A 23,974-nucleotide genomic window follows, 5' to 3' on the forward strand; every position below is an offset into this window, starting at 1 on the left:
CCAAAATCCCCCCAAAATCCTCCCAAAATCCCCCCCAAAATGCCCCAAATCTCCCCAAATCCCCCCTAAATCCTCCCCAGGACCCCCAAAACGCCCCAAAATCCCCCCCAAAATGCCCCAAATCCCCCCCAAATCCACCATAAATCCCCTCCAGGACCCCAAAATCACCCCCAGGCCCCCCAAAAGGCCCCAAAATTCCCCCCAAAACGCCCCAAAGTCCCCCCCAAACCGCCCCCAAAATCCCCTCCAGGACCCCAAAATCCCCCCAAAATCCTCCCAAAATCCCCCCCAAAATGCCCCAAATCTCCCCAAATCCTCCCAAAATGCCCCAAAATCCCCCCCAAATCCCCCCAAATCCCCCCCAAAATGCCCCCAAATCCCCCCCAAATCCCCCCAAAATTCCCCCCAAAATGCCCCAAAGTCCCCCCCAAATCTCCCCAAAATGCCCCAAATCCCCCCTAAATCCTCCCCAGGACCCCCAAATCCCCCCCCAAATCCTCCCAAAATCCCCCCCAAAATGCCCCAAATCCCCCCAAAATGCCCCCAAATCTCCCCAAATCCCCCCAAAATGCCCCAAATCCCCCCAAAATGCCCCAAATCCCCCCAAAATGCCCCAAATCCCCCCAAAACGCCCCCAGCCCCACCCTCATGGCGTCCAGGGCCCCCCTCAGCCGCTCCCGCTCGGCCGCGTCCGGGGTCAGCTTCACCAGCTCCTGGGGTCAAAGGTCAGCGTGGGCCCAGCTGTGCCCAGGTGTGCCCCCAATGTCCCCAGGTGTGTCCCAGGTGTGTCTCAGGTGTCCCCAAATGTCCCCAGGTGTGCCCCAGGTGTGTCCCCAATGTCCCCAGGTGTGTCCCAGGTACCACCCAGGTGTGCCCAGGTGTCCCGGTGTGTCCCCAAGTGTCCCCAATGTCCCCAGGTGTGCCCCAGGAGCCAACCCAGGGGTGTCCAGGTGTGCCCAGGTGTCCCCATGTCCCCCCGTGTGTCCCCAGGTGTGTCCCCCTGGCTGTCCCCAGGTGTGTCCAGGTGTGTCCCCAATGTCCCCAGGTGTGCCCAGGTGTCCCCATGTCCCCCCGTGTGTCCCCCCGTGTCCCCAGGTGTGTCCCAGGTGTGTCCCAGGTGTGTAATGGGTGTGTCCCTTCCCCTCCAGGTGTCCCCATGCCCCCCAGGTGTGCTCAGGTGTGTCCCAGGTGTGTCCCAGGTGTCCCCAGATGTGTCCCTAGGTACCCCCCATGTGTCCCAGGTGTGTCCCAGGTGTGTCCAGGTGTGTAATGGGTGTGTCCCAGGTGTCCCCATGTCCCCCCCAGGTGTCCCCAGTGTCCCCAGGTCTGTCCTAGGTGTGTCCCAGGTGTGTTTAAGGTGTCCCCATGTCCCCCCAGGTGTGCCCAGGTGTGTCCCCAAATGTCCTCAGGTGTGCCCAGGTACCCCCCCAGGTGTCCCCAGGTGTCTCCAGGTGTGTCCTTCCCCTCTAGGTGTCCCCAGGTATGCCCCCAAATGTTCTCAGGTGTGCCCAGGTGTGTCCCCAGGTGTATCCCCAGGTGTCTCCATGTGTCCCCAAATGTCCCCAGGTGTGCCCAGGTGTCCCCATGTCCCCCCAGGTGTGTCCCAGGTGTGTCCCAGGTGTGTCCCAGGTGTGCCCAGGTGTGCCCAGGTGTGTCCCAGGTGTCCCCATGTCCCCCTGGCTGTCCCCAGGTGTGCCCCAGGTGTGCCCCAGGTGTGTCCCAGGTGTCCCCATGTCCCCCCAGGTGTGTCCCAGGTGTCACCTGGAGCAGCAGGTGATATTTCAGCACCCTCTGCATGGGCACCATCAGCAGCTGCTGTCCCCAGGTGTGTCCCAGGTGTGCCCAGGTGTGTAATGGGTGTGTCCCAGGTGTGCCCAGGTGTGCCCCAGGTGTGTCCCTTCCCCTCCAGGTGTGCCCAGGTGTGTAATGGGTGTGTAATGGGTGTGTAATGGGTGTGTCCCAGGTGTGTCCCCAGGTGTCCCCAGGTCTGTCCCAGGTGTGTCTAAGGTGTCCCCATGTCCCCCCAGGTGTGCCCAGGTGTGCCCAGGTGTGTCTCAGCTGTCCCCAGGTGTGTCCCAGGTGTCCCCATGTCCCCCTGGCTGTCCCCAGGTGTGTCCCCATGTCCCCCCAGGTGTGTCCCAGGTGTGTCCCACGTGTGTCCCCGAATGTCCCCAGGTGTGTAATGGGTGTGTAATGGGTGTGCCCCAGGTGTCCCCAGGTGTGTCCCAGGTGTGTCCCAGGTGTCCCCATGTCCCCCCAGGTGTCCCCATGTCCCCCCAGGTGTGTCCCCAAATGTCCCCAGGTGTGTCCCTCCCCCTCCAGGTGTCCCCATGTCCCCCCCAGGTGTCCCCAGGTGTGTCCCAGGTGTGTCCCAGGTGTGTCCCCCTGGCTGTCCCCAGGTGTGTCCCATGTCCCCCCAGGTGTGTCCCAGGTGTCCCCAGGTGTGCCAGGTGTGTAATGGGTGTGTCCCAGGTGTCCCCAGGTGTCCCCAGGTCCCCCCAGGTCCCCCCAGGTGTGCCCAGGTGTGTAATGGGTGTGTCCCAGGTGTCCCCAGGTGTGTCCCAGGTGTGTCCCATGTCCCCCCAGGTGTCCCCATGTCCCCCAGGTGTGTCCCCAGGTGTCACCTGGAGCAGCAGGTGATATTTCAGCACCCTCTGCATGGGCACCATCAGCAGCTGCTGCTACCAGGTGTGCCCAGGTGTGCCCCAGGTGTGTCCTGGTGTCCCCAGGTGTGTCCCCATGTCCCCCAGGTGTGTCCCAGGTGTGTCCCAGGTGTGTCCCAGGTGTCCCCATGTCCCCCCAGGTGTCCCCATGTCCCCCCAGGTGTGTCCCCAAATGTCCCCAGGTGTGTCCCTCCCCCTCCAGGTGTCCCCATGTCCCCCCCAGGTGTGCCCAGGTGTGTCCCAGGTGTGTCCCCCTGGCTGTCCCCAGGTGTGTCCCATGTCCCCCCAGGTGTGTCCCAGGTGTCCCCAGGTGTGTCCCAGGTGTCCCCAGGTGTGCCAGGTGTGTAATGGGTGTGTCCCAGGTGTCCCCAGGTGTGTCCCCAGGTCTGTCCCCAAATGTCCCCAGGTGTGTCCCAGGTGTGTCCCAGGTGTGTCCCCAATGTCTCCAGGTGTGTCCCAGGTGTCTCCATGTGTCCCCAGGTATCCCCAGGTGTCACCTGGAGCAGCAGGTGATATTTCAGCACCCTCTGCATGGGCACCATCAGCAGCTGCTGACACCAGGTGTGTCCCAGGTGTGTCCCCATGTCCCCCAGGTGTCCCCAGGTGTCCCCAGGTGTGTAATGGGTGTGTCCCATGTGTCCCCAGGTGTCACCTGGAGCAGCAGGTGATATTTCAGCACCCTCTGCATGGGCACCATCAGCAGCTGCTGATACCAGGAGTGCCCAGGTGTGTCCCAGGTGTGCCCAGGTGTGTCCCAGGTGTCCCAGGTGTGTCCCAGATACCACCCAGGTGTGCCCAGGTGTGTCCCAGGTGTGTCCCAGGTGTCCCCATGTCCCCCAGGTGTGCCCAGGTGTGTCCCAGGTGTGTCCCAGGTGTGTCCCAGGTGTGCCCAGGTGTGCCCCAGGTGTGCCCAGATGTGTCCCAGGTGTCCCCATGTCCCCCAGGTGTGTCCCCAGGTGTCACCTGGAGCAGCAGGTGATATTTCAGCACCCTCTGCATGGGCACCATCAGCAGCTGCTGATACCAGGTGTGCCCCAGGTGTGCCCAGGTGTGTCCCAGGTGTGCCCCAGGTGTGTCCCAGGTGTGCCCAGGTGTGCCCAGGTGTGTCCCAGGTGTGTCCCAGGTGTGTCCCAGGTGTGTCCCTTCCCCCCCAGGTGTCCCCAGGTGTCTCCATGTGTCCCCAGGTGTGTCCCAGGTGTGTCCCCATGTCCCCCAGGTGTGTCCCCAGGTGTGTCCCCAGGTGTCACCTGGAGCAGCAGGTGATATTTCAGCACCCTCTGCATGGGCACCATCAGCAGCTGCTGTCCCCAGGTGTCCCCAGGTGTGTCCCCAAATGTCCCCATGTCCCCCAGGTGTGTCCCCAGGTGTCCCCAGGTGTGTCCCAGGTGTCCCCATGTCCCCCAGGTGTGTCCCAGGTGTGTCCCCAGGTGTCACCTGGAGCAGCAGGTGATATTTCAGCACCCTCTGCATGGGCACCATCAGCAGCTGCTGATACCAGGTGTGTCCCAGGTGTGTCCCAGGTGTGTCCCAGGTGTGTCCCAGGTGTCCCCAGGTGTGTCCCAGGTGTGCTCAGGTGTGTCCCAGGTATGTCCAGGTGTCCCCAGGTGTGTAATGGGTGTGTCCCAGGTGTCCCCATGTCCCCCCAGGTGTGTCCCCAGGTGTCACCTGGAGCAGCAGGTGATATTTCAGCACCCTCTGCATGGGCACCATCAGCAGCTGCTGATACCAGGTGTGTCCAGGTGTGTCCCAGGTGTGTCCCAAGTGTGTCCCCCAATGTCCCCAGGTGTCCCCAGGTGTGTCCCAGGTGTGTCCCCAAATGTCCCCAGGTGTGTCCCAGGTGTCCCCAGGTGTGCTCAGGTGTGTCCCCAAATGTTCCCAAGCGTCCCCAGGTGTGCCCAGGTGTGTTCCCAAGTGTCCCCACGTACCCCCCAGCTGTCCCCAGATGTGTCCCTAGGTACCCCCCAGGTGTGTAATGGGTGTGTCCCAGGTGTCCCCATGTGCATCCCAGATGTGTCCCAGGTGTCCCCAAATGTCCCCAGGTGTGCCCCAGATACCACCCAGGTGTGTCCAGGTGTGCCCAGGTGTGTCCCAGGTGTCTCCATGTGTCCCCAGGTGTGTGCCCAGGTGTGCCCAGGTGTGTCCCAAAATGTCCCCAGGTGTGTCCCAGGTGTGTCCCCAATGTCCCCAGGTGTGCCCCAGGTACCACCCAGGGGTGTCCCCAATGTCCCCAATGTCCCCAGGTGTGTCCCAGGTGTGTCCCCATGTCCCCCCAGGTGTCCCCAGGTGTCCCCAAATGTCCCCAGGTGTGTCCCAGGTGTCCTCATGTCCCCCTGGCTGTCCCCAGGTGTGTCCCAGGTGTGCCCAGGTGTGTCCCAGGTGTGTCCCAGGTGTCCCCATGTCCCCCAGGTGTGTCCCCAGGTGTCACCTGGAGCAGCAGGTGATATTTCAGCACCCTCTGCATGGGCACCATCAGCAGCTGCTGATACCAGGTGTGTCCCAGGTGTCCCCAGGTGTGCCCAGGTGTGTCCCCAGGTGTGTCCCCATGTCCCCAGGTGTGTCCCCAGGTGTCACCTGGAGCAGCAGGTGATATTTCAGCACCCTCTGCATGGGCACCATCAGCAGCTGCTGACACCAGGAGTGCCCAGGTGTGTCCCCATGTCCCCCAGGTGTCCCCAGGTGTGTAATGGGTGTGTCCCATGTCCCCAGGTGTCACCTGGAGCAGCAGGTGATATTTCAGCACCCTCTGCATGGGCACCATCAGCAGCTGCTGATACCAGGTGTGTCCCAGGTGTCCCCAGGTGTGTCCCCATGTCCCCCCAGGTGTCCCCATGTCCCCCAGGTGTGTCCCAGGTACCCCCAGGTGTCACCTGGAGCAGCAGGTGATATTTCAGCACCCTCTGCATGGGCACCATCAGCAGGTCCCGCAGGGTGAATCGCCCGTTGGTGGCGCGCTGGGAGCACTCCTGGGGACATCGGGGACATCGGGGGTCACTTTGGGGACATTGGGGTCACTTTGGGGGCATTTGGGGGCATTTAGGGACAGGTGGGGTCACTTTGGGGCCATTTAGGGACAGGTGGGGTCACTTGGGGGACATTTGGGGTCAGTTTGGGGGCACTTTGGGGTAATTTTGGGGTCACTTTGGGGCCATTTGGGGGCACCTTGGGGTCACTTAGGGGTAATTTGGGGTCACTTTGGGGCCATTTAGGGGTAATTTGGGGTCACTTTGGGGACTTGGGGAAATTTTGGGGACATTTAGGGTCAGTTTGGGGACATTTAGAGTCAGTTTGGAGTCATTTTAGGGTCAATTTGGGGTCACTTTGGGGACATTTAGAGTCAGTTTGGGGCCATTTGGGGACAGGTGGGGTCATTTTGGGGACATTTGGGGCCATTTGGGGCTGTTTTGGGGCCGTTTGGGGTCACTTTGAGGACATTTGGGGTCACTTTGGGGCCATTTGGGGTCACTTTGGGGTAATTTTGGGGACATTTAGGGTCAGTTTGGGGTCATTTGGGGACATTGGGATCACTTTGGGGCCATTTGGGGACACTTTGGGGCTGTTTGGGGTCATTTAGGGGACATTTGGGGTCACTTTGGGGACATTTAGGGTCAGTTTTGGGTCATTTTAGGGTCAATTTGGGGTAATTTGGGGTCAGTTTCGGGTCATTGAGGGTCGGTTTGGGGACGTTTGGGGTCACTTTGGGGCCATTTGGGTCAGTTTGTGGTCATTTGGGAGTCACACTGGGGTCAGTTTAGGGTAAATTTGGGGACATTTGGGGTCAGTTTTGGGTCAGTTTAGGGCTGTTTGGGGTCCCTTTGGGGTCACTTTAGGGTCTTTTGGGGTCAGTTTGGGTCAACTTTAGGGTCAAATTGGGCTAATTTGGGGTCATTTTGGGGATGTTTGGGTCACTTTGGGGTCATCAGGGACATTGGGGTCACTTTGGGGCCATTTGGGGTCACTTGGGGGGTCCCTTTGGGGTCACTGGGGACATTTAGGGGTCATTTGGGGTCACTTTGGGGACATTTGGGGCACTCTGATTTCATTTAGGGTCAGTTTCTGGCTTTTTGGGGCCACTTCGGGGCCACTTTTCGGGGAAATTTTGGGGACATTTGGGGTCACTTTGGGGTAATTTTGGGGACATTTCGGGTCAGTTTGGGGTCATTTTAGGTCAATTTGGGGTAATTTGGGGTCACTTTCAGGTCATTTAGGGTCGCTTTGGGGTCATTTGGGGTAATTGGGGTTCATTTAGGGTCAGTTTAGGGTTTTTTGGGGTCATTTTGGGGTGACTTTGGGGCGGTTTGGGGTAATTTTGGGGTCATTTTGGAGCCACTTTGGGGTCGTTTCGGGGCTCACCTGGAGCTTCATGCGCAGGTCGGTGCAGGTGGAGAGCTGGTCCAGGCGCCGCGCGGCCGCCTCCACCTGGCTGCAGTAGCGGCCGTAGAGCAGGAACCTGGGTGGGGACACAAAATACAACAAAATACACCCAAAATCCAAAAAAATCCAAAAAAATCCACTCAAAATCCACCAAAACTCCAACAAAATTCACTCAAAATCCAATAAAATTCACTCAAAATCCACCCAAAATCCAACAAAATCCAATAAAATTCACCCATAAAAAAACCCTGACAAAATTCATGCAAAATCCAACAAAATTCAACCAAAAATTAAACAAAAACCATCCAAAATTCACCCAAAATCCAACAAAATTGACCCAAAATCAACCAAAATCCAACAAAATCCACCCAAATTCACCCCAAATCCACCTGGCTGCAGTAGCGGCCGTAGAGCAGGAACCTGGGTGGGAACACAAAATACAACAAAATACACCCAAATTCAACCAAATTCACCCCAAAATTAAAAAAAAAACATCCAAAATCCAGCAAAATCCACCCAAAATCCACCCGGCTGCAGTAGCGGCCGTAGAGCAGGAACCTGGGGGGGGACACAAATTACAACAAAATCCACCCAAATTAACCCAAAATCCAAAAAAATTCACTCAAAATCCACCAAAACTCCAACAAAATTCACTCAAAATACAATAAAATTCACTCAAAATCCACCCAAAATCCAACAAAATCCAATAAAATTCACCCATAAAAAAAACCTGACAAAATTCACGCAAAATCCAACAAAATTCAACCAAAATCCAACAAAATTCACTCAAAAATTAAACAAAAACCATCGAAAATTCACCCAAATTCACCCAAAATCCACCCGGCTGCAGTAGCGGCCGTAGAGGAAGAACCTGGGGTGGAAACCCAAAATCCAACAAAATCCACCCAAATTAACCCAAAATCCAACAAAATCCACTCAAAATCCACACAAAATTCACCCAAAATCCACCCAAAATCCACCCAAAATCCAAGAAAATTCACCCAAAATCCACCCAAAATCCACCCGGCTGCAGTAGCGGCCGTAGAGCAGGAACTTGGGGTAGAAACACAAAATCCAACAAAATCCACCCAAAATCCAAGAAAATCCACCCCAAATCAACCAAAATCCAACAAAATTCACTCAAAATCCAATAAAATTCACCCAAAATCCAACAAAATCCAACAAAATTCACCCAAAATTCACCCCAAATCCACCCGGCTGCAGTAGCGGCCGTAGAGCAGGAACCTGGGTGGAAACCCAAAATACAACAAAATACACCCAAATTAACCCAAAATCCAACAAAATCCACCCAAAATTCACACAAAATCCACCCAAAATCCACCCAAAATCCAACAAAATCCAATAAAATTCACCCATTAAAAAAACCTGACAAAATTCACGCAAAATCCAACAAAATTCAACCAAAATCCAACAAAATTCACTCAAAAATTAAACAAAAACCATCCAAAATTCACCCAAAATCCACCTGCCTGCAGTAGCGGCCGTAGAGCAGGAACCTGGGGTGGAAACCCAAAATCCAACAAAATCCACCCAAATTAACCCAAAATCCAACAAAATCCACTCAAAAATTAAAAAAAAAAATCCAAAATCCAACAAAATTCACCCCAAAATCCAACAAAATTTCAGCGAAATCCAACTAAATCCACCCAAAATTAAGAAAAAAATCATGGTAATCTGCTTAAAATCCCCCAATTCCCCTCAGGACACCCCCAAATCCCCTCAGGACCCCCCAAATCCCCCCAGGGCCCCCCTAAATCCCCTCAAATCCCCCCTAAATCCCCTCAGGACCCCCAAGTCCCCCCTAAATCCCCTCAGCCCCACCCCAAATCCCCTCAGGCGCCCCCAAATCCCCTCAGAACCCCCCCAGATCCACTCAGGACCCCCCCAAATCCCCTCAGGACCCCTCAAATCCCCCTAGGAGCCCCCAAATCCCCTCAGGACTCCCCTAAATCCCCCAAACCCCCTCAAGACCCCCCTCAAATCCCCTCAGGACCCCCCAAATCCCCCCTAAATCCCCTTAGGACGCCCCTAAATCCCCTCAGGACCCCCCCAGATCCCCTCAGAACCCCCCCAAATTCCCCCAAATCCCCCCAGAACCCCCTAAATCCACTCAGCCCCCCCCCCAAATCCCCTCAGGACCCCCCCAAACCCCCTCAGGACCCCCCCAAATCCCCCAAACCCCCTCAAGACCCCCCTAAATCCCCTCAGGACGCCCCCAAACCCCCTCAGGACCCCCCTAAATCTCCTCAGGCCCCCCCAAGTTGCCCCCAAATTCCCCCAAATCCCCCCAGGACCCCCCTAAATCCCCTTAGGACGCCCCCAAACCCCCTCAGGACCCCCCAAATTCCCCCAAATCCCCCCAGGACCCCCCAAATTCCCCCAGGACGCCCCTAAATCCACTCAGGCCCCCCCAAATCCCCCCCAAATCCACTCAGGACCCCTCTAAACCCCCTCAGGACCCCCCCAAATCCCCCAAATCCCCTCAGGACCCCCCCAAACCCCCTCAGGACCCCCCCAAACCCCTCGCCCCCCCCCCCGTACCTCTCCTTGTACTGCAGGAACAGGGGGGGCAGCGCCCGCCCCCCCCCGGGCCCCCCCAGCGCCCCCCGCAGCTCCCCCAGGAAGCGGCGGTGGAGGCAGAGCAGCTCCTGAGAGACGGGAGATGATACTGGGAATACTGGGATGTACTGGGAGATACTGGGAGATACTGGGAGTGGGGACTGGGAGTGTCCCAGCAGCTCCTGAGACACGGGAGATGATACTGGGATGTACTGGGATGTACTGGGATGTACTGGGAGTGCTGGGAGTGCTGGGAGTGCTCCAGCAGCTCCTGAGAGACGGGAGATGATACTGGGATGTACTGGGAGATACTGGGATGTACTGGGAGATACTGGGAATACTGGGAATGGGGACTGGGAGTGTCCCAGCAGCTCCTGAGACACGGGAGATGATACTGGGATGTACTGGGAGATACTGGGATATACTGGGAATGGGGACTGGGAGTGCTCCAGCAGCTCCTGAGACACGGGAGATGATACTGGGATGTACTGGGAGATACTGGGATGTACTGGGAGATACTGGGAATACTGGGAATGGGGACTGGGAGTGTCCCAGCAGCTCCTGAGACACGGGAGATGATACTGGGATGTACTGGGATGTACTGGGAGATACTGGGATGTACTGGGAATACTGGGAATGGGGACTGGGAGTGCCCCAGCAGCTCCTGAGACACGGGAGATGATACTGGGGATACTGGGATGTACTGGGAGATACTGGGAATAATGGGAGATACTGGGAGTGCTGGGAGTGCTGGGAGTGCTCCAGCAGCTCCTGAGACACCGGAGATGATACTGGGAATACTGGGATGTACTGGGAATACTGGGAATGGGGACTGGGAGTGTCCCAGCAGCTCCTGAGAGACGGGAGATGATACTGGGATGTACTGGGAGATACTGGGAGATACTGGGAGTGCTGGGAGTGCTGGGAGTGCTCCAGCAGCTCCTGAGACACGGGAGATGATACTGGGAACACTGGGAATACTGGGATGTACTGGGAATGGGGACTGGGAGTGTCCCAGCAGCTCCTGAGACACGGGAGATGATACTGGGAACACTGGGAGATACTGGGATGTACTGGGATGTACTGGGAACACTGGGAGTGCTCCAGCAGCTCCTGAGAGACGGGAGATGATACTGGGAACACTGGGAATACTGGGAGATACTGGGAGTGCTGGGAGTGCTGGGAGTGCTGGGAGTGCTGGGAGTGCTCCAGCAGCTCCTGAGACACGGGAGATGATACTGGGATGTACTGGGAGATACTGGGATGTACTGGGATGTACTGGGAACACTGGGAGTGCTCCAGCAGCTCCTGAGACACGGGAGATGATACTGGGATGTACTGGGATGTACTGGGAATAATGGGAATACTGGGAGTGCTGGGAGTGCTCCAGCAGCTCCTGAGACACGGGAGATGATACTGGGATGTACTGGGATGTACTGGGATGTACTGGGAATGGGGACTGGGAGTGTCCCAGCAGCTCCTGAGACACGGGAGATGATACTGGGAACACTGGGAATACTGGGAGATAGTGGGAATACTGGGAATGGGGACTGGGAGTGTCCCAGCAGCTCCTGAGACACAGGAGATGATACTGGGATGTACTGGGAGATACTGGGAGATACTGGGAATACTGGGAACGGGGACTGGGAATGGGGACTGGGAGTGTCCCAGCAGCTCCTGAGACACGGGAGATGATACTGGGATGTACTGGGAGATACTGGGAGATACTGGGAATACTGGGAATGGGGACTGGGAATGGGGACTGGGAGTGTCCCAGCAGCTCCTGAGACACGGGAGAGATGATACTGGGATGTACTGGGATGTACTGGGAATACTGGGAGTGCTGGGAATAATTGGAACGGGGACTGGGAATGGGGACTGGGAGTGTCCCAGCAGCTCCTGAGACACGGGAGATACTGGGAATACTGGGATGTACTGGGATGTACTGGGAGATACTGGGAGTGCTGGGAATACTGGGAATGGGGACTGGGAGTGCTCCAGCAGCTCCTGAGACACGGGAGATACTGGGAATACTGGGAATACTGGGAGATACTGGGAATACTGGGAATACTGGGAACACTGGGAGCACTGGGAATACTGGGAATACTGGGAGTGCTGGGAATACTGGGAATACTGGGAATACTGGGAGCGCTGGGAGTGCTCCAGCAGCTCCTGAGAAACGGGAGCGCTGGGAGTGCTGGGAGTGCTGGGAATACTGGGAATACTGGGACCGGGAGCACTGGGAATACTGGGAACACTGGGAATACTGGGAATACTGGGAATACTGGGAATACTGGGAATACTGGGAGTGCTCCAGCAGCTCCTGAGAAACGGGAGCACTGGGAACGCTGGGAATACTGGGAGCACTGGGAGTGCTGGGAGTGCTGGGAATACTGGGAACACTGGGAGCACTGGGAATACTGGGAATACTGGGAATACTGGGAGCACTGGGAATACTGGGAATACTGGGAATTCTGGGAATGCTGGGAGTGCTGGGAATACTGGGAGTGCTGGGAATGGGGACTGGGAGCACTGGGAGCACTGGGAGCCGGGACTGGGAATGGGGACTGGGAGTGCTCCAGCAGCTCCTGCGAACCGGGAGCACTGGGAATACTGGGAATACTGGGAGCGCTGGGAATACTGGGAATGGGGGAACTGGGAGCACTGGGACAGGACTGGGAGCACTGGGAGTGCTGGGAGCACTGGGAATACTGGGACGGGACTGGGAATGGGGACTGGGAGCACTGGGAGTGCTGGGAACACTGGGAATACTGGGAATACTGGGAGAGCTGGGAATGGGGACTGGGAGTGCTCCAGCAGCTCCTGCGAACCGGGGTCACTGGGAGCACTGGGACGGGACTGGGAGCACTGGGAACAGGGACTGGGAGTGCTGGGAATGAGGACTGGGATCACTGGGAGAGCTGGGAATGGGGACTGGGAGCGCTGGGAGCACTGGGAGCACTGGGAGGGCTGGGAATGGGGACTGGGAGCACTGGGAACACTGGGAATGGGGACTGGGAGCACTGGGAGCACTGGGAGTGCTGGGAATGGGACTGGGAGTGCTCCAGCAGCTCCTGCGAACTGGGGTCACTGGGACGGGACTGGGAATACTGGGAGTGCTGGGAATGGGAGAGGTAGGAGGGGTTACTGGGAGAACTGGGAGAGCTGGGAGGGAACTGGGAGCACTGGGAGAGGTCAGGGGGTGGTATTGGGAGCACTGGGAGGGGCTGGGAGGGGTTACTGGTGTCACTGGTGTCCCCCTGTCCCATGTCCCCATGTCCCCATTGTCACTGTCACCTCCACGTCACTGGTGTCACTGGTGTCACTGGTGTCAGTGGTGTCACTGGTGTCACTGGTGTCACTGGTCAGTGTCCCCCTGTCCCCATGGTCCCCAGTGTCACTGTCACCTCCCGGTCACTGGTGTCACTGGTGTCCCCGTGTCCCATGTCCCCATTGTCACTGTCACCTCCACGTCACTGGTGTCACTGGTGTCACTGGTGTTACTGGTGTCACTGGTCAGTGTCCCCCTGTCCCCCTGTCCCCATTGTCACTGTCACTGGTGTCACTGGTGTCACTGGTGTCACTGGTGTCACCGGTCAGTGTCCCCCTGTCCCCATGTCCCCATTGTCACTGTCACCTCCACGTCACTGGTGTCACTGGTGTCGCTGGTGTCACTGGTGTCACTGGTGTCACTGGTGTTACTGGTCAGTGTCCCCTGTCCCCCTGTCCCCATTGTCACTGTCACTGGTGTCACTGGTGTCACCGGTCAGTGTCCCCCTGTCCCCATTGTCACTGTCACTGGTGTCACCGGTCAGTGTCCCCCTGTCCCCATGGTCCCCAGTGTCACTGTCACCTCCCCGTCACTGGTGTCACTGGTCAGTGTCCCCATGTCCCCATTGTCACTGGTGTTACTGGTGTCACCGGTCAGTGTCCCCCTGTCCCCATGGTCCCCAGTGTCACTGTCACCTCCCCGTCACTGGTGTCACCGGTCAGTGTCCCCATGTCCCCATTGTCACTGGTCAGTGTCACCGGTCAGTGTCCCCATGTCCCCATTGTCACCTCCACGTTGATGAAGACGCTCTCCATGTCCCGGGGGCTCAGGAAGTGCCGCAGTGGCCGCAGGAAGTGCTGGGGACAGCAGAGGACACCAAGTGACACCAGGGGACATCGGGTGACACGGGGGACACTGAGCCTTACTGGGAGCACTGGGAGGCCCCGTGAGGCCACCTCTGTCCCCAGTGTCCCCAAGGTGTCCCCATTTCCCATCTCTGTCCCCAATGCCCCTGATTTCCCCAATACCCCCGGTGTCCCTGATGTCCCCAATGTCCCCAATACTCCCAGTGTCCCAAATGTCTCCAATGTCCCCACCTGGCAGATGGACTCCAGGGTCACCATGTACCCAATGTCCTCAGTGTCCCCAGTGTCCCCAATACCCTCAATGTCCCCATTGTCCCCAATGTCCCCAATGTCCCCAAGGTGTCCCCACCTGGCAGATGGACTCCAGGGTCTCCGTGTCCCCAGTGTCCCCAAGGTGTCCCCAAGGTGTCCCCAGGGTGTCCCCACCTGGCAGATGGACTCCAGGGTCTCTGTGTCCCCAATGTCCCCAAGGTGTCCCCAATGTCCCCAGTGTCCCCAATGTCCCCAAGGTGTCCCCAAGGTGTCCCCAGTGTCCCCACCTGGCAGATGGACTCCAGGGTCTCCATGTCCCCAGTGTCCCCAATGTCCCCAAGGTGTCCCCATTGTCCCCAATGTCCCCACCTGGCAGATGGACTCCAGGGTCTCCGTGTACCCATTGTCCCCAGTGTCCCCAAGGTGTCCCCATTGTCCCCAAGGTGTCCCCAATGTCCCCACCTGGCAGATGGACTCCAGGGTCTCCGTGTATCTCTCCTCCGTCTGCCGCAGCTCCTGGAGGCAGCAGAGCCGCCGGTCCACGCCCCCCTTCTGTGGGGACATTGGGGACATCAGGGACAATCAATCAATCAATCAATCAACCTCCGAAAAACACCTGGGACAACCCCCAAAATCACCTGGAACCACCCCAAAAGCACCTGGGACACCAGAAAACATCTGGGAGTCTTCAAAACACCTGGAACCACCCTAAAAACACCTGGGACCACCCCAAAAACACCTGCAACACCACCAAAGATCTGGGGGTCTCCAAAACCCTTGGAACCACCCCAAAAAACACCTGGGAGTCCCCATAAAACACCTGGGACCACCCCAAAAACACCTGGGACCCCCTAAAAAACACCTGGGATCACCCCAAAACCACCTGGGACACCATCAAACATCTGGGAGTCCCCCAAAACACCTGGGACCACCCCAAAAAACACCTGGGACACCACCAAACATCTGGGACCCCCTAAAAAACACCTGGAACACCACCAAACATCTGGGAGTCTCCAAAACCCTTGGAACCACCCCAAAAACACCTGGGAGTCCCCAGAATCACCTGGGACAGCACCAAAAACACCTGGGACACCACCAAACATCTGGGAGTCCCCAAAACCCTTGGAACCACCCCAAAAACACCTGGGAGTCCCCAAAAACACCTGGGACACCAGAAAACATCTGGGAGTCTTCAAAACACCTGGAACCACCCCAAAAACACCTGGGAGTCCCCAAAACCACCTGGAACCACCCCAAAACCACCTGGGACCACCCCAAAAAACACCGGGGAGTCTCCAAAACCACCTGGGACACCATCAAACATCTGGGAGTCTCCAAAACACCTGGGACCACCCCAAAAACACCTGTGACACCCCAAAACACCTGGGACCACCCCAAAACCACCTGGGACCCCCTAAAAAACACCTGGGAGTCTCCAAAACCACCTGGGACACCATCAAACATCTGGGAGTCTCCAAAACACCTGGGACACCACCAAAAACACCTGGAACCACCCCAAAACCACCTGGGACCCCCTAAAAAACACCTGGGATCACCCCAAAACCACCTGGGACCCTCCAAAACCACCTGGGACACCATCAAACATCTGGGACCACCCAAAAAACACCTGGGAGTCTCCAAAACCACCTGGGACACCACCAAACATCTGGGAGTCTCCAAAACACCTGGGACACCACCAAACATCTGGGAGTCCCCCAAAACACCTGGGACCACCCCAAAAAACACCTGGGACCACCCCAAAAAACACCTGGGACACCATCAAACATCTGGGAGTCCCCCAAAACCACCTGGGACACCACCAAACATCTGGGAGTCCCCCAAAACACCTGGGACCACCCCAAAAAACACCTGGGAGTCCCCAAAACCACCTGGGACCCCACCAAACATCTGGGAGTCTCCAAAACCCCTGGGACCACCCCAAAAACACCTGGGAGTCCCCAAAACCACCTGGGACCACCCCAAAAACACCTGGGACCACCCCAAAAACACCTGGGAGGCCACCAAAGATCTGGGAGTCTCCAAAACCCTTGGAACCACCCCAAAAAACACCTGGGACCACCCAAAAAACACCTGGGACACCATCAAACATCTGGGACCCCCTAAAAAACACCTGGGACCACCCCAAAACCACCTGCAACACCACCAAAGATCTGGGAGTCTCCAAAACCCTTGGAACCACCCCAAAAAACATCTGGGAATCCCCAAAAACACCTGGGACACCAGAAAACATCTGGGACCCCCTAAAAAACACCTGGAACACCACCAAACATCTGGGAGTCTCCAAAAACACCTGGGACCACCCCAAAAAACACCTGGGACCACCCAAAAAACACCTGGGAGCCCCCAAAAAACACCTGGGACACCACCCAGGTGTTTTTGGGGGTTCCTTGCTCTCTTTGGGGACTCCCAGCTGTTTTTGGGGGGTCCCAGGTGATTTGGGGGTGGGGATTCCCAGACATTTTTGGAAGTTCCCAGCTGTTTTTTGGGGCGTGTCCCAGCTGTTTTTGGGGGTTTCCCAGCTGTTTTTTGGGGGGGTTTTCCCATCTGTTTTTTGGGGGCGTGTCCCAGCTGTTTTTGGGGGTTTCCCAGCTGTTTTTTGGGTGGTTTTCCACTGTTTTTGGGGGGTTTCCCAGCTGTTTTTTGGGGGCGTGTCCCAGCCGTTTTTGGGGGCGTGTCCTCAGCTGTTTTTTGGGTGGTTTCCCACTGTTTTTGGGGTGGGGGTTCCCAGCCGTTTTTGGGGGCGTGTCCCAGCTGTTTTTGGGGGGTTCCCAGCTGTTTTTGGGGGGTTCCCAGCTGTTTTTTGGGGCATTCCCAGCTGTTTTTTGGGGGCGTGTCCCAGCTGTTTTTTTGGGGGGTTTCCCATCTGTTTTTTGGGGGCGTGTCCCAGCCGTTTTTTGGGGCGTGTCCCAGCTGGTTTTGGGGTTTCCCAGCCGTTTTTGGGGGCGTGTCCCAGCTGATTTTGGGGGCGTGTCCCAGCTGTTTTTGGGGTGGGCGCGTCCCAGCCGTTTTTGGGGGCGTGTCCCAGCTGTTTTTTAGGGCGTGTCCCAGCTGTTTTTGGGGCGTGTCCCAGCAGTTTTTTGGGGTTTCCCATCTGTTTTTTGGGGGCGTGTCCCAGCCGTTTTTTGGGGCGTGTCCCAGCCGTTTTTGGGGCGTGTCCCAGCTGTTTTTGGGGGCGTGTCCCAGCCGTTTTGGGGGCGTGTCCCCAGCTGTTTTTGGGGCGTGTCCCAGCTGATTTTGGGGGCGTGTCCCAGCCGATTTTGGGGGTGTCCCAGCCGTTTTTTGGGGCGTGTCCCAGCCGTTTTTTGGGGCTGGGGGGTCCCACCCACCGCGGCCGGGGCGGGCTCGACCCTCATCAGGTCCTCGTAGACGTCGTCGCCGTCGTCGCCCTCGGCCTCCACGCAGTCGTAGAGGTCATCGTCCTCCTCGGCCGTGTCACTGCGGGCAGGGGACACTTGGGGACACCTGGGGACACCTGGGGACACCTGGGGACACCCACCCGGAGCCACCCCCCGAAATCCCTCGGGGAACCCTGATTGTCCCCAAATCCCTCAGGGTTCCCAAATGTCCCTTTTTGTCCCCAAATGTCTCTCTTTTTGTTCCCAATGCCACCCCCAATGACCCCAGACCTCCCCAGTATCCCCCAGTACATCCCAGTATCCCCAGTATCTCCCAGTATCCCCAGCATCCCCCAGTATCTCCCAGTACATCCCAGTATCCCCCGGTATCCCCAGTACATCCCCAGTACATCCCAGTATCCCCAGTATCTCCCAGTATCCCCAGTATATCCCAGTATCTCCCAGTATCCCCAGTATCTCCCAGTATCCCCCAGTACATCCAAGTATCCCCAGTACATCCCAGTATCCCCAGTACATCTCAGTACCCCCAGTATCTCCCAGTATCTCCCAGTACATCCCAGTACATCCCAGTATCCCCAGTATCCCCACTACATCCCAGTATCCCCCAGTATATCCCAGTATTCCCCAGTACATCCCAGTATCCCCAGTATCTCCCAGTACATCCCAGTATCCCCAGTATCCCCAGTATCTCCCAGTACATCCCAGTATCTCCCAGTACATCCCAGTACATCCCAGTATCCCCCAGTACATCCCAGTACATCCCAGTATCCCCAGTGTCTCCCAGTACATCCCAGTATCCCCAGTATCCCCAGTATCTCCCAGTACATCCCAGTATCTCCCAGTACATCCCAGTACATCCCAGTATCCCCCAGTACATCCCAGTACATCCCAGTATCCCCAGTGCTCACTCGATGAGGTCGGAGAGGCCGCTGTAAACGTCATCGTCCCCAACGCTGTCCTCGGATGGGAACGGCCTGGGGGGACACGGCCGGACACTGCTGGACACTGCTGGACACTGGGATGGACACTGGGAACACTGGGAACACTGGGACTGGACACTGCTGGACACTGGGACTGGACACTGCTGGACACTGGGACTGGACACTGGGATGGACACTGGGAACACTGGGAACACTGGGACTGGACACTGGGAACACTGGGATTGGACACTGCTGGACACTGCTGGACACTGGGACTGGACACTGCTGGACACTGGGATGGACACTGGGATGGACACTGGGACTGGACACTGCTGGACATTGGGACTGGACACTGGGACTGGACATTGGGACTGACACTGGGACTGGACACTGGGACTGGACATTGGGACTGGACAGTGCTGGACACTGGGACTGGACACTGGGAACACTGGGAACACTGGGACTGGACACCGGGACTGGACACTGGGACTGGACACTGGGACTGGACACTGGGACTGGACAGGAGTGACCCCTGGGGACTGGACACAGGGCCTGGACACTGCTGGACACTGGGACTGGACACTGGGGACATGGGGACTGGACACTGGGACTGGACACTGGGACTGGACACTGGGACTGGACACTGGGAACACTGGGACTGGACACTGCTGGACACTGGGACTGGACACTGGGAACACTGGGACTGGACACTGGGACTGGACACTGGGAACACTGGGACTGGACACTGGGACTGGACACTGGGAACACTGGGACTGGACACTGCTGGACATTGGGACTGGACACTGCTGGACACTGGGGACACTGGGATGGACACTGGGACTGGACACTGCTGGACACTGGGACTGGACACTGGGAACACTGGGACTGGACACTGCTGGACACTGCTGGACACTGCTGGACACTGGGACTGGACACTGGGACTGGACACTGGGAACACTGGGAACACTGGGAACACTGGGACTGGACACTGGGAACACTGGGACTGGACACTGGGACTGGACACTACTGGACACTGGGACTGGACACTGGGATGGACACTGAGGTCCCTCAGAGAGGGGACTGGACACCAGGGACTGGACATTTGGGACCCTTAGGGACTGGACACCAGGAACTGGACACTGGGACTGGACACTGGGACTGGACACTGGGGTTCCTCAGAGAGGGGACTGGACACCAGGGACTGGACATTTGGGACCCTCAGGGACTGGACACTGGGACTGGACACTGGGACTGGACACTGCTGGACATTGGGACTGGACACTGGGACTGGACACTGGGACTGGACACTGCTGGACACTGGGACTGGACGCTGGCATCCCTCAGACCGGGCCCTGGACACCTGGACCCTCCGGGATGGCCGCCCGTGTCCCGCCCACTCACGTGAATCCTTTGCTCTGCGCGATGGGCGTCCAGGAGAGCGTGGAGAGCGTCTCGATCACCTGGGGACACCGCGGTGACACCGGGGCCCTGAGGGGTGACCCGGACCCCCGGGTCCCACCCCCCAGCACAGCCGGACCCCTGCGCCCACCTTGCCGAAGTCCTGGACGTCGAAGAGGTCGAAGGCGCCGAAGAGCCGGTGCTTGGGGAGCCCGAATTTGTCAGCGCAGGCGGTCAGGAAGGTGCGGATGTTCCTCAGGCACAGGAACTGTGGTGGCACCGGTGGCACCAGGGTCACCGGCGTCACCGGTGTCACCTCTGTCATCACCGGCACCCCCCCCCCGTGATCGCCATCAAAATCAGGGTCTCTGTCTCGCCACAGTTGTGACCACCATTGTCACCGATGGTGGCATCATCTCCGCCATTGATGTCGTCATGGTCGCTGTCAACCCCGTGAGCATTGCCACCACCACCACCATCATCATTGTCATCATCATCATCGTCATCGTCATCGTCATCGTCATCGTCATCATCATCATTGTCATCGTCATCATCGTCATCGTCATCGTCATCATCGTCATTGTCATCATCATCATCACCCCAGGTCTCTCAATCACGCCAGTCCTGTCATTGTCACCATCAATGTCACCATCACCGACAACCCCAATGTCCTCATCGTCGTCATCATCACCATCATCATCATCATCCCCATTGTGCCCATCACGGTCTCCACTCTCATCCACACCCATCTTTGTCACCATCAATGTCACCATCACCAACAACCCAAATGTCCTCATCATCATCATCATCGTCATGATCATCGTCATCATCGTCATCGTCATCATCATCACCATCACCCCAGGTCTCTCAATCACGCCAGTCCTGTCATTGTCACCATCAATGTCACCATCACCAACAACCCAAATGTCCTCCTCATCGTCATCGTCATCGTCATCATCATCGTCATCATCATCATCACCCCAGGTCTCTCAATCACGCCAGTCCTGTCATTGTCACCATCAATGTCACCATCACCAACAACCCAAATGTCCTCCTCATCGTCATCGTCATCGTCATCATCATCGTCATCATCATCATCACCCCAGGTCTCTCAATCACGCCAGTCCTGTCATTGTCACCATCAATGTCACCATCACCAACAACCCCAATGTCCTCATTGTCATCGTCATCATCATCATCACCCCAAGTCTCTCAATCACGCCAGTCCTGTCATTGACACCATCAATGTCCCCATCCCCATTGTCCCCACCACCCACCATTGTCACTGCCATTGTCACCCCCAGTGTCCCCATCGGGGCTCTGACCTGTGACATCTGTGGCTGGGGACAGATGTCCCGCGGTGGCATGGTGTGGAGCAGGACATTGTCACCATCATTGTCCCCATCCTCATTGTCCCCACCACCCACCATTGTCCCCATCATTGTCCCCATTGGGCTCTCACCTGTGACATCTGTGACCGGGGACAGATGTCCCGCATTGGCACGGCGTGGAGCAGGAGGACATTGTCACCATCATTGTCCCCATCCCCATTGTCCCCACCACCCATCATTGTCCCCATCAATGTCACCAACCCATTGTCCCCTCTGGGGCTCTCACCTGTGACATCTGTGGCTGGGGACAGATGTCCCTTGATGTCACGGCGCGGAGCAGGACATTGTCACCACCATTGTCCCCATCAATGTCCCCATCATTGTCCCCATCAATGTCCCCACCCATTGGGGCTCTCACCTGTGACATCTGTGGCCGGGGGCAGATGTCCCTCGGTGGCACAGCATGGAGCAGGACATTGTCCCCACCATTGTCCCCACCATTGTCCCCATGGGGCTCTCACCTGTGACATCTGTGGCCGGGGACAGATGTCCCTCGGTGGCACAGCGCGGGGCAGCAGGACATTGTGCCCACCATTGTCACCATCAACATCCCCATCTCCATTGTCCCCACCACCCACCATTGTCCCCACCATTGTCCCCATCATTGTCCCCATTGGGCTCTCACCTGTGACATCTGTGGCCGGGGACAGATGTCCCTTGGTGGCACGGCATGGAGCAGGAGGACATTGTCCCCACCATTGTCCCCATCCCCATTGTCCCCATGGGGCTCTCACCTGTGACATCTGTGGCCGGGGACAGATGTCCCGTGGTGGCACGGCATGAGGCAGGAGGACATTGTGCCCACCGTTGTCCCCATCCCCATTGTCCCCACCACCCACCATTGTCCCCATCATTGTCCCCACCATTGTCCCCATGGGGCTCTCACCTGTGACATCTGTGGCCGGGGGCAGATGTCCCTTGGTGTCACGGCGCGGAGCAGGACATTGTCCCCACCATTGTCCCCACCATTGTCCCCATCCCCATTGTCTCCACCATTGTCCCCACCATTGTTCCCATTGGGCTCTCACCTGTGACATCTGTGGCCGGGGGCAGATGTCCCTTGGTGGCACGGCGCGGGGCAGGAGCGCGTTGAGCAGGTGGCACAGCAGGACCCCGTCACGCAGCGCCTGCGCCAGGTCCCACACCTGTCCCCCGGGGCTGCTGGCCCGGTGTCCCGCGGGCAGGACGCGCGCGGCCACCAGCCAGTGGGCGCACTGCCGCCACACCTCCATGGGGACACCACGGGGACACCGCGGGCAGGCGGCTCCTGGCGGGGTGAACTGCTGGGGACGGGCGTCCTGGTGGGGTGAACTTCAGGGGAGAACTTCAGTGGAGGTGGGTCCTGGTGGGTGAACTTCAATGGAGAACTTCAATGGAGGTGGGTCCTGGTGGGGTGAACTTCAATGGAGAACTTCAGTGGAGATGGGTCCTGGTGGGATGAACTTCAATGGAGAACTTCAGTGGAGGTGGGTCCTGGGGGGGTGAACTTCAGTGGAGGCAGGTTCTGGTGGGATGAACTTCTATGGAGGTGGGTCCTGGTGGGATGAATTTCAGTGGAGGTGGGTCCTGGCAGGATGAACTTCCATGGAAGTGGGTTCTGGTGGGATGAATTTCAGTGGAAGAACTTCAGTGGAGGTGGGTCCTGGTGGGATGAACTTCAGTGGAGGCAGGTTCTGGTGGGATGAACTTCTATGGAGGTGGGTCGTGGCAGGATGAACTTCAATAGAAGAACTTCAATGGAGGTCGGTCCTGGTGGGATGAACTTCAGTGGAAGAACTTCAGTGGAGGTGGGTCCTGGTGGGATGAACTTCAATGGAGGTGGGTCTTGGTGGGATGAGCTCCAGTGGAGGAACTGGTGGAGGTGGGTCCTGGCAGGATGAACTTCAGTGAAGGAGTCGAAGGAAGAGGGTCCAACCATCAACTTCTGGCCAGGAGCTGATGGAGATGGGATCCTGGTGGAGATGAAATCCTGGTGGAGGTGAGGTCCCAATGGAAATAAGATCCTGATGGAGATGAGATCCCAGTGGAGATGGGATCCTGGTGAAGGTGAGACCCTGCTGGAGATGGGATCCTGGTGGAGATGAGATCCTGATGGATATGGGATCCTGGTGGAGATGAGACCCTGGTGGAGGTGAGATCCTGGTGGAGATGAGATCCTGATGTGGAGGTGAGATCCTGATGGAGATGGGATCCTGGTGAAGATGAGATCCTGATGGAGATGAGATCCTGGTGGAGGTGGGATCCTGATGTGGAGGTGAGATCCTGGTGGAGATGAGACCCTGGTGGAGGTGAGATCCTGGTGGAGATGGGATCCTGGTGGAGGTGAGATCCTGATGTGGGTGAGATCCTGATGCAGGTGAGATCCTGGTGGAGGTGAAATCCTGATGGAGATGAGATCCTGATGGAGATGAGATCCTGATGTGGGTGAGATCCTGGTGAAGATGAGACCCTGATGGAGATGAGATCCTGGTGTCACCACTCCTGTCCAGACCAGCACCAGCTGAGGCCTTGCCTTGTGTGGCCAGGTCCTGGATGACCCCTGGATGACCCCTGGATGACCCCTGGATGACCCCTGGATGACCCCTGCACCAACCTCAGCCCCTCCAAGCGCTCCTGGGCCACCTCCCCCGGCTCAGGAGGTCCCTTCCCCCCAGGAAAGGGAGGAACCGGAGGCGCTGGGGCCCCGTGGGGCCACCACCGGTGACAAGTGACAAACGCCGCTCCCGGTGCCACCGCCACCTCCGGATGGCCCCGACGGGCTCCTCCTCCTCCTCCTCCTCTTCCTCCTCCTCCTGCTGCTGCTGCTGGAGAAGCTCCGGTGGCCTGGAGGAGCTGCTGGGCTGGCCTGGTGGCCTGGTGGCCCGAGGCAGAAGTGTCACACCCCG

The 23,974-nt window shown here is 57.7% G+C and overlaps 1 protein-coding gene across 1 annotated transcript in view; it reads right to left on the bottom strand.

Annotated features, from left to right (window-relative positions):
• Positions 1-23,207, bottom strand: part of VAV1 (vav guanine nucleotide exchange factor 1) — a 53,429-nt gene extending 30,222 nt beyond the window's left edge. The window contains exons 1-11 of the mRNA XM_077192223.1: positions 22,118-23,207; positions 19,850-19,966; positions 19,702-19,760; positions 18,289-18,354; positions 17,351-17,459; positions 14,466-14,555; positions 13,674-13,742; positions 9,597-9,703; positions 7,014-7,110; positions 5,531-5,626; positions 645-713 (exon numbers count right to left, since the gene is read on the bottom strand). Coding sequence (XP_077048338.1) covers positions 645-713; positions 5,531-5,626; positions 7,014-7,110; positions 9,597-9,703; positions 13,674-13,742; positions 14,466-14,555; positions 17,351-17,459; positions 18,289-18,354; positions 19,702-19,760; positions 19,850-19,966; positions 22,118-22,321 — 1,083 coding nt within the window. The 5' untranslated portion in view covers positions 22,322-23,207. The remainder of the gene's footprint in view (positions 1-644; positions 714-5,530; positions 5,627-7,013; positions 7,111-9,596; positions 9,704-13,673; positions 13,743-14,465; positions 14,556-17,350; positions 17,460-18,288; positions 18,355-19,701; positions 19,761-19,849; positions 19,967-22,117) is intronic.
• Positions 23,208-23,974: the final 767 nt, after the last annotated feature.

This window comes from Agelaius phoeniceus, chromosome 32 (genome assembly GCF_051311805.1).
Source record: "Agelaius phoeniceus isolate bAgePho1 chromosome 32, bAgePho1.hap1, whole genome shotgun sequence".
NCBI classification, from domain to species: domain Eukaryota; kingdom Metazoa; phylum Chordata; class Aves; order Passeriformes; family Icteridae; genus Agelaius; species Agelaius phoeniceus.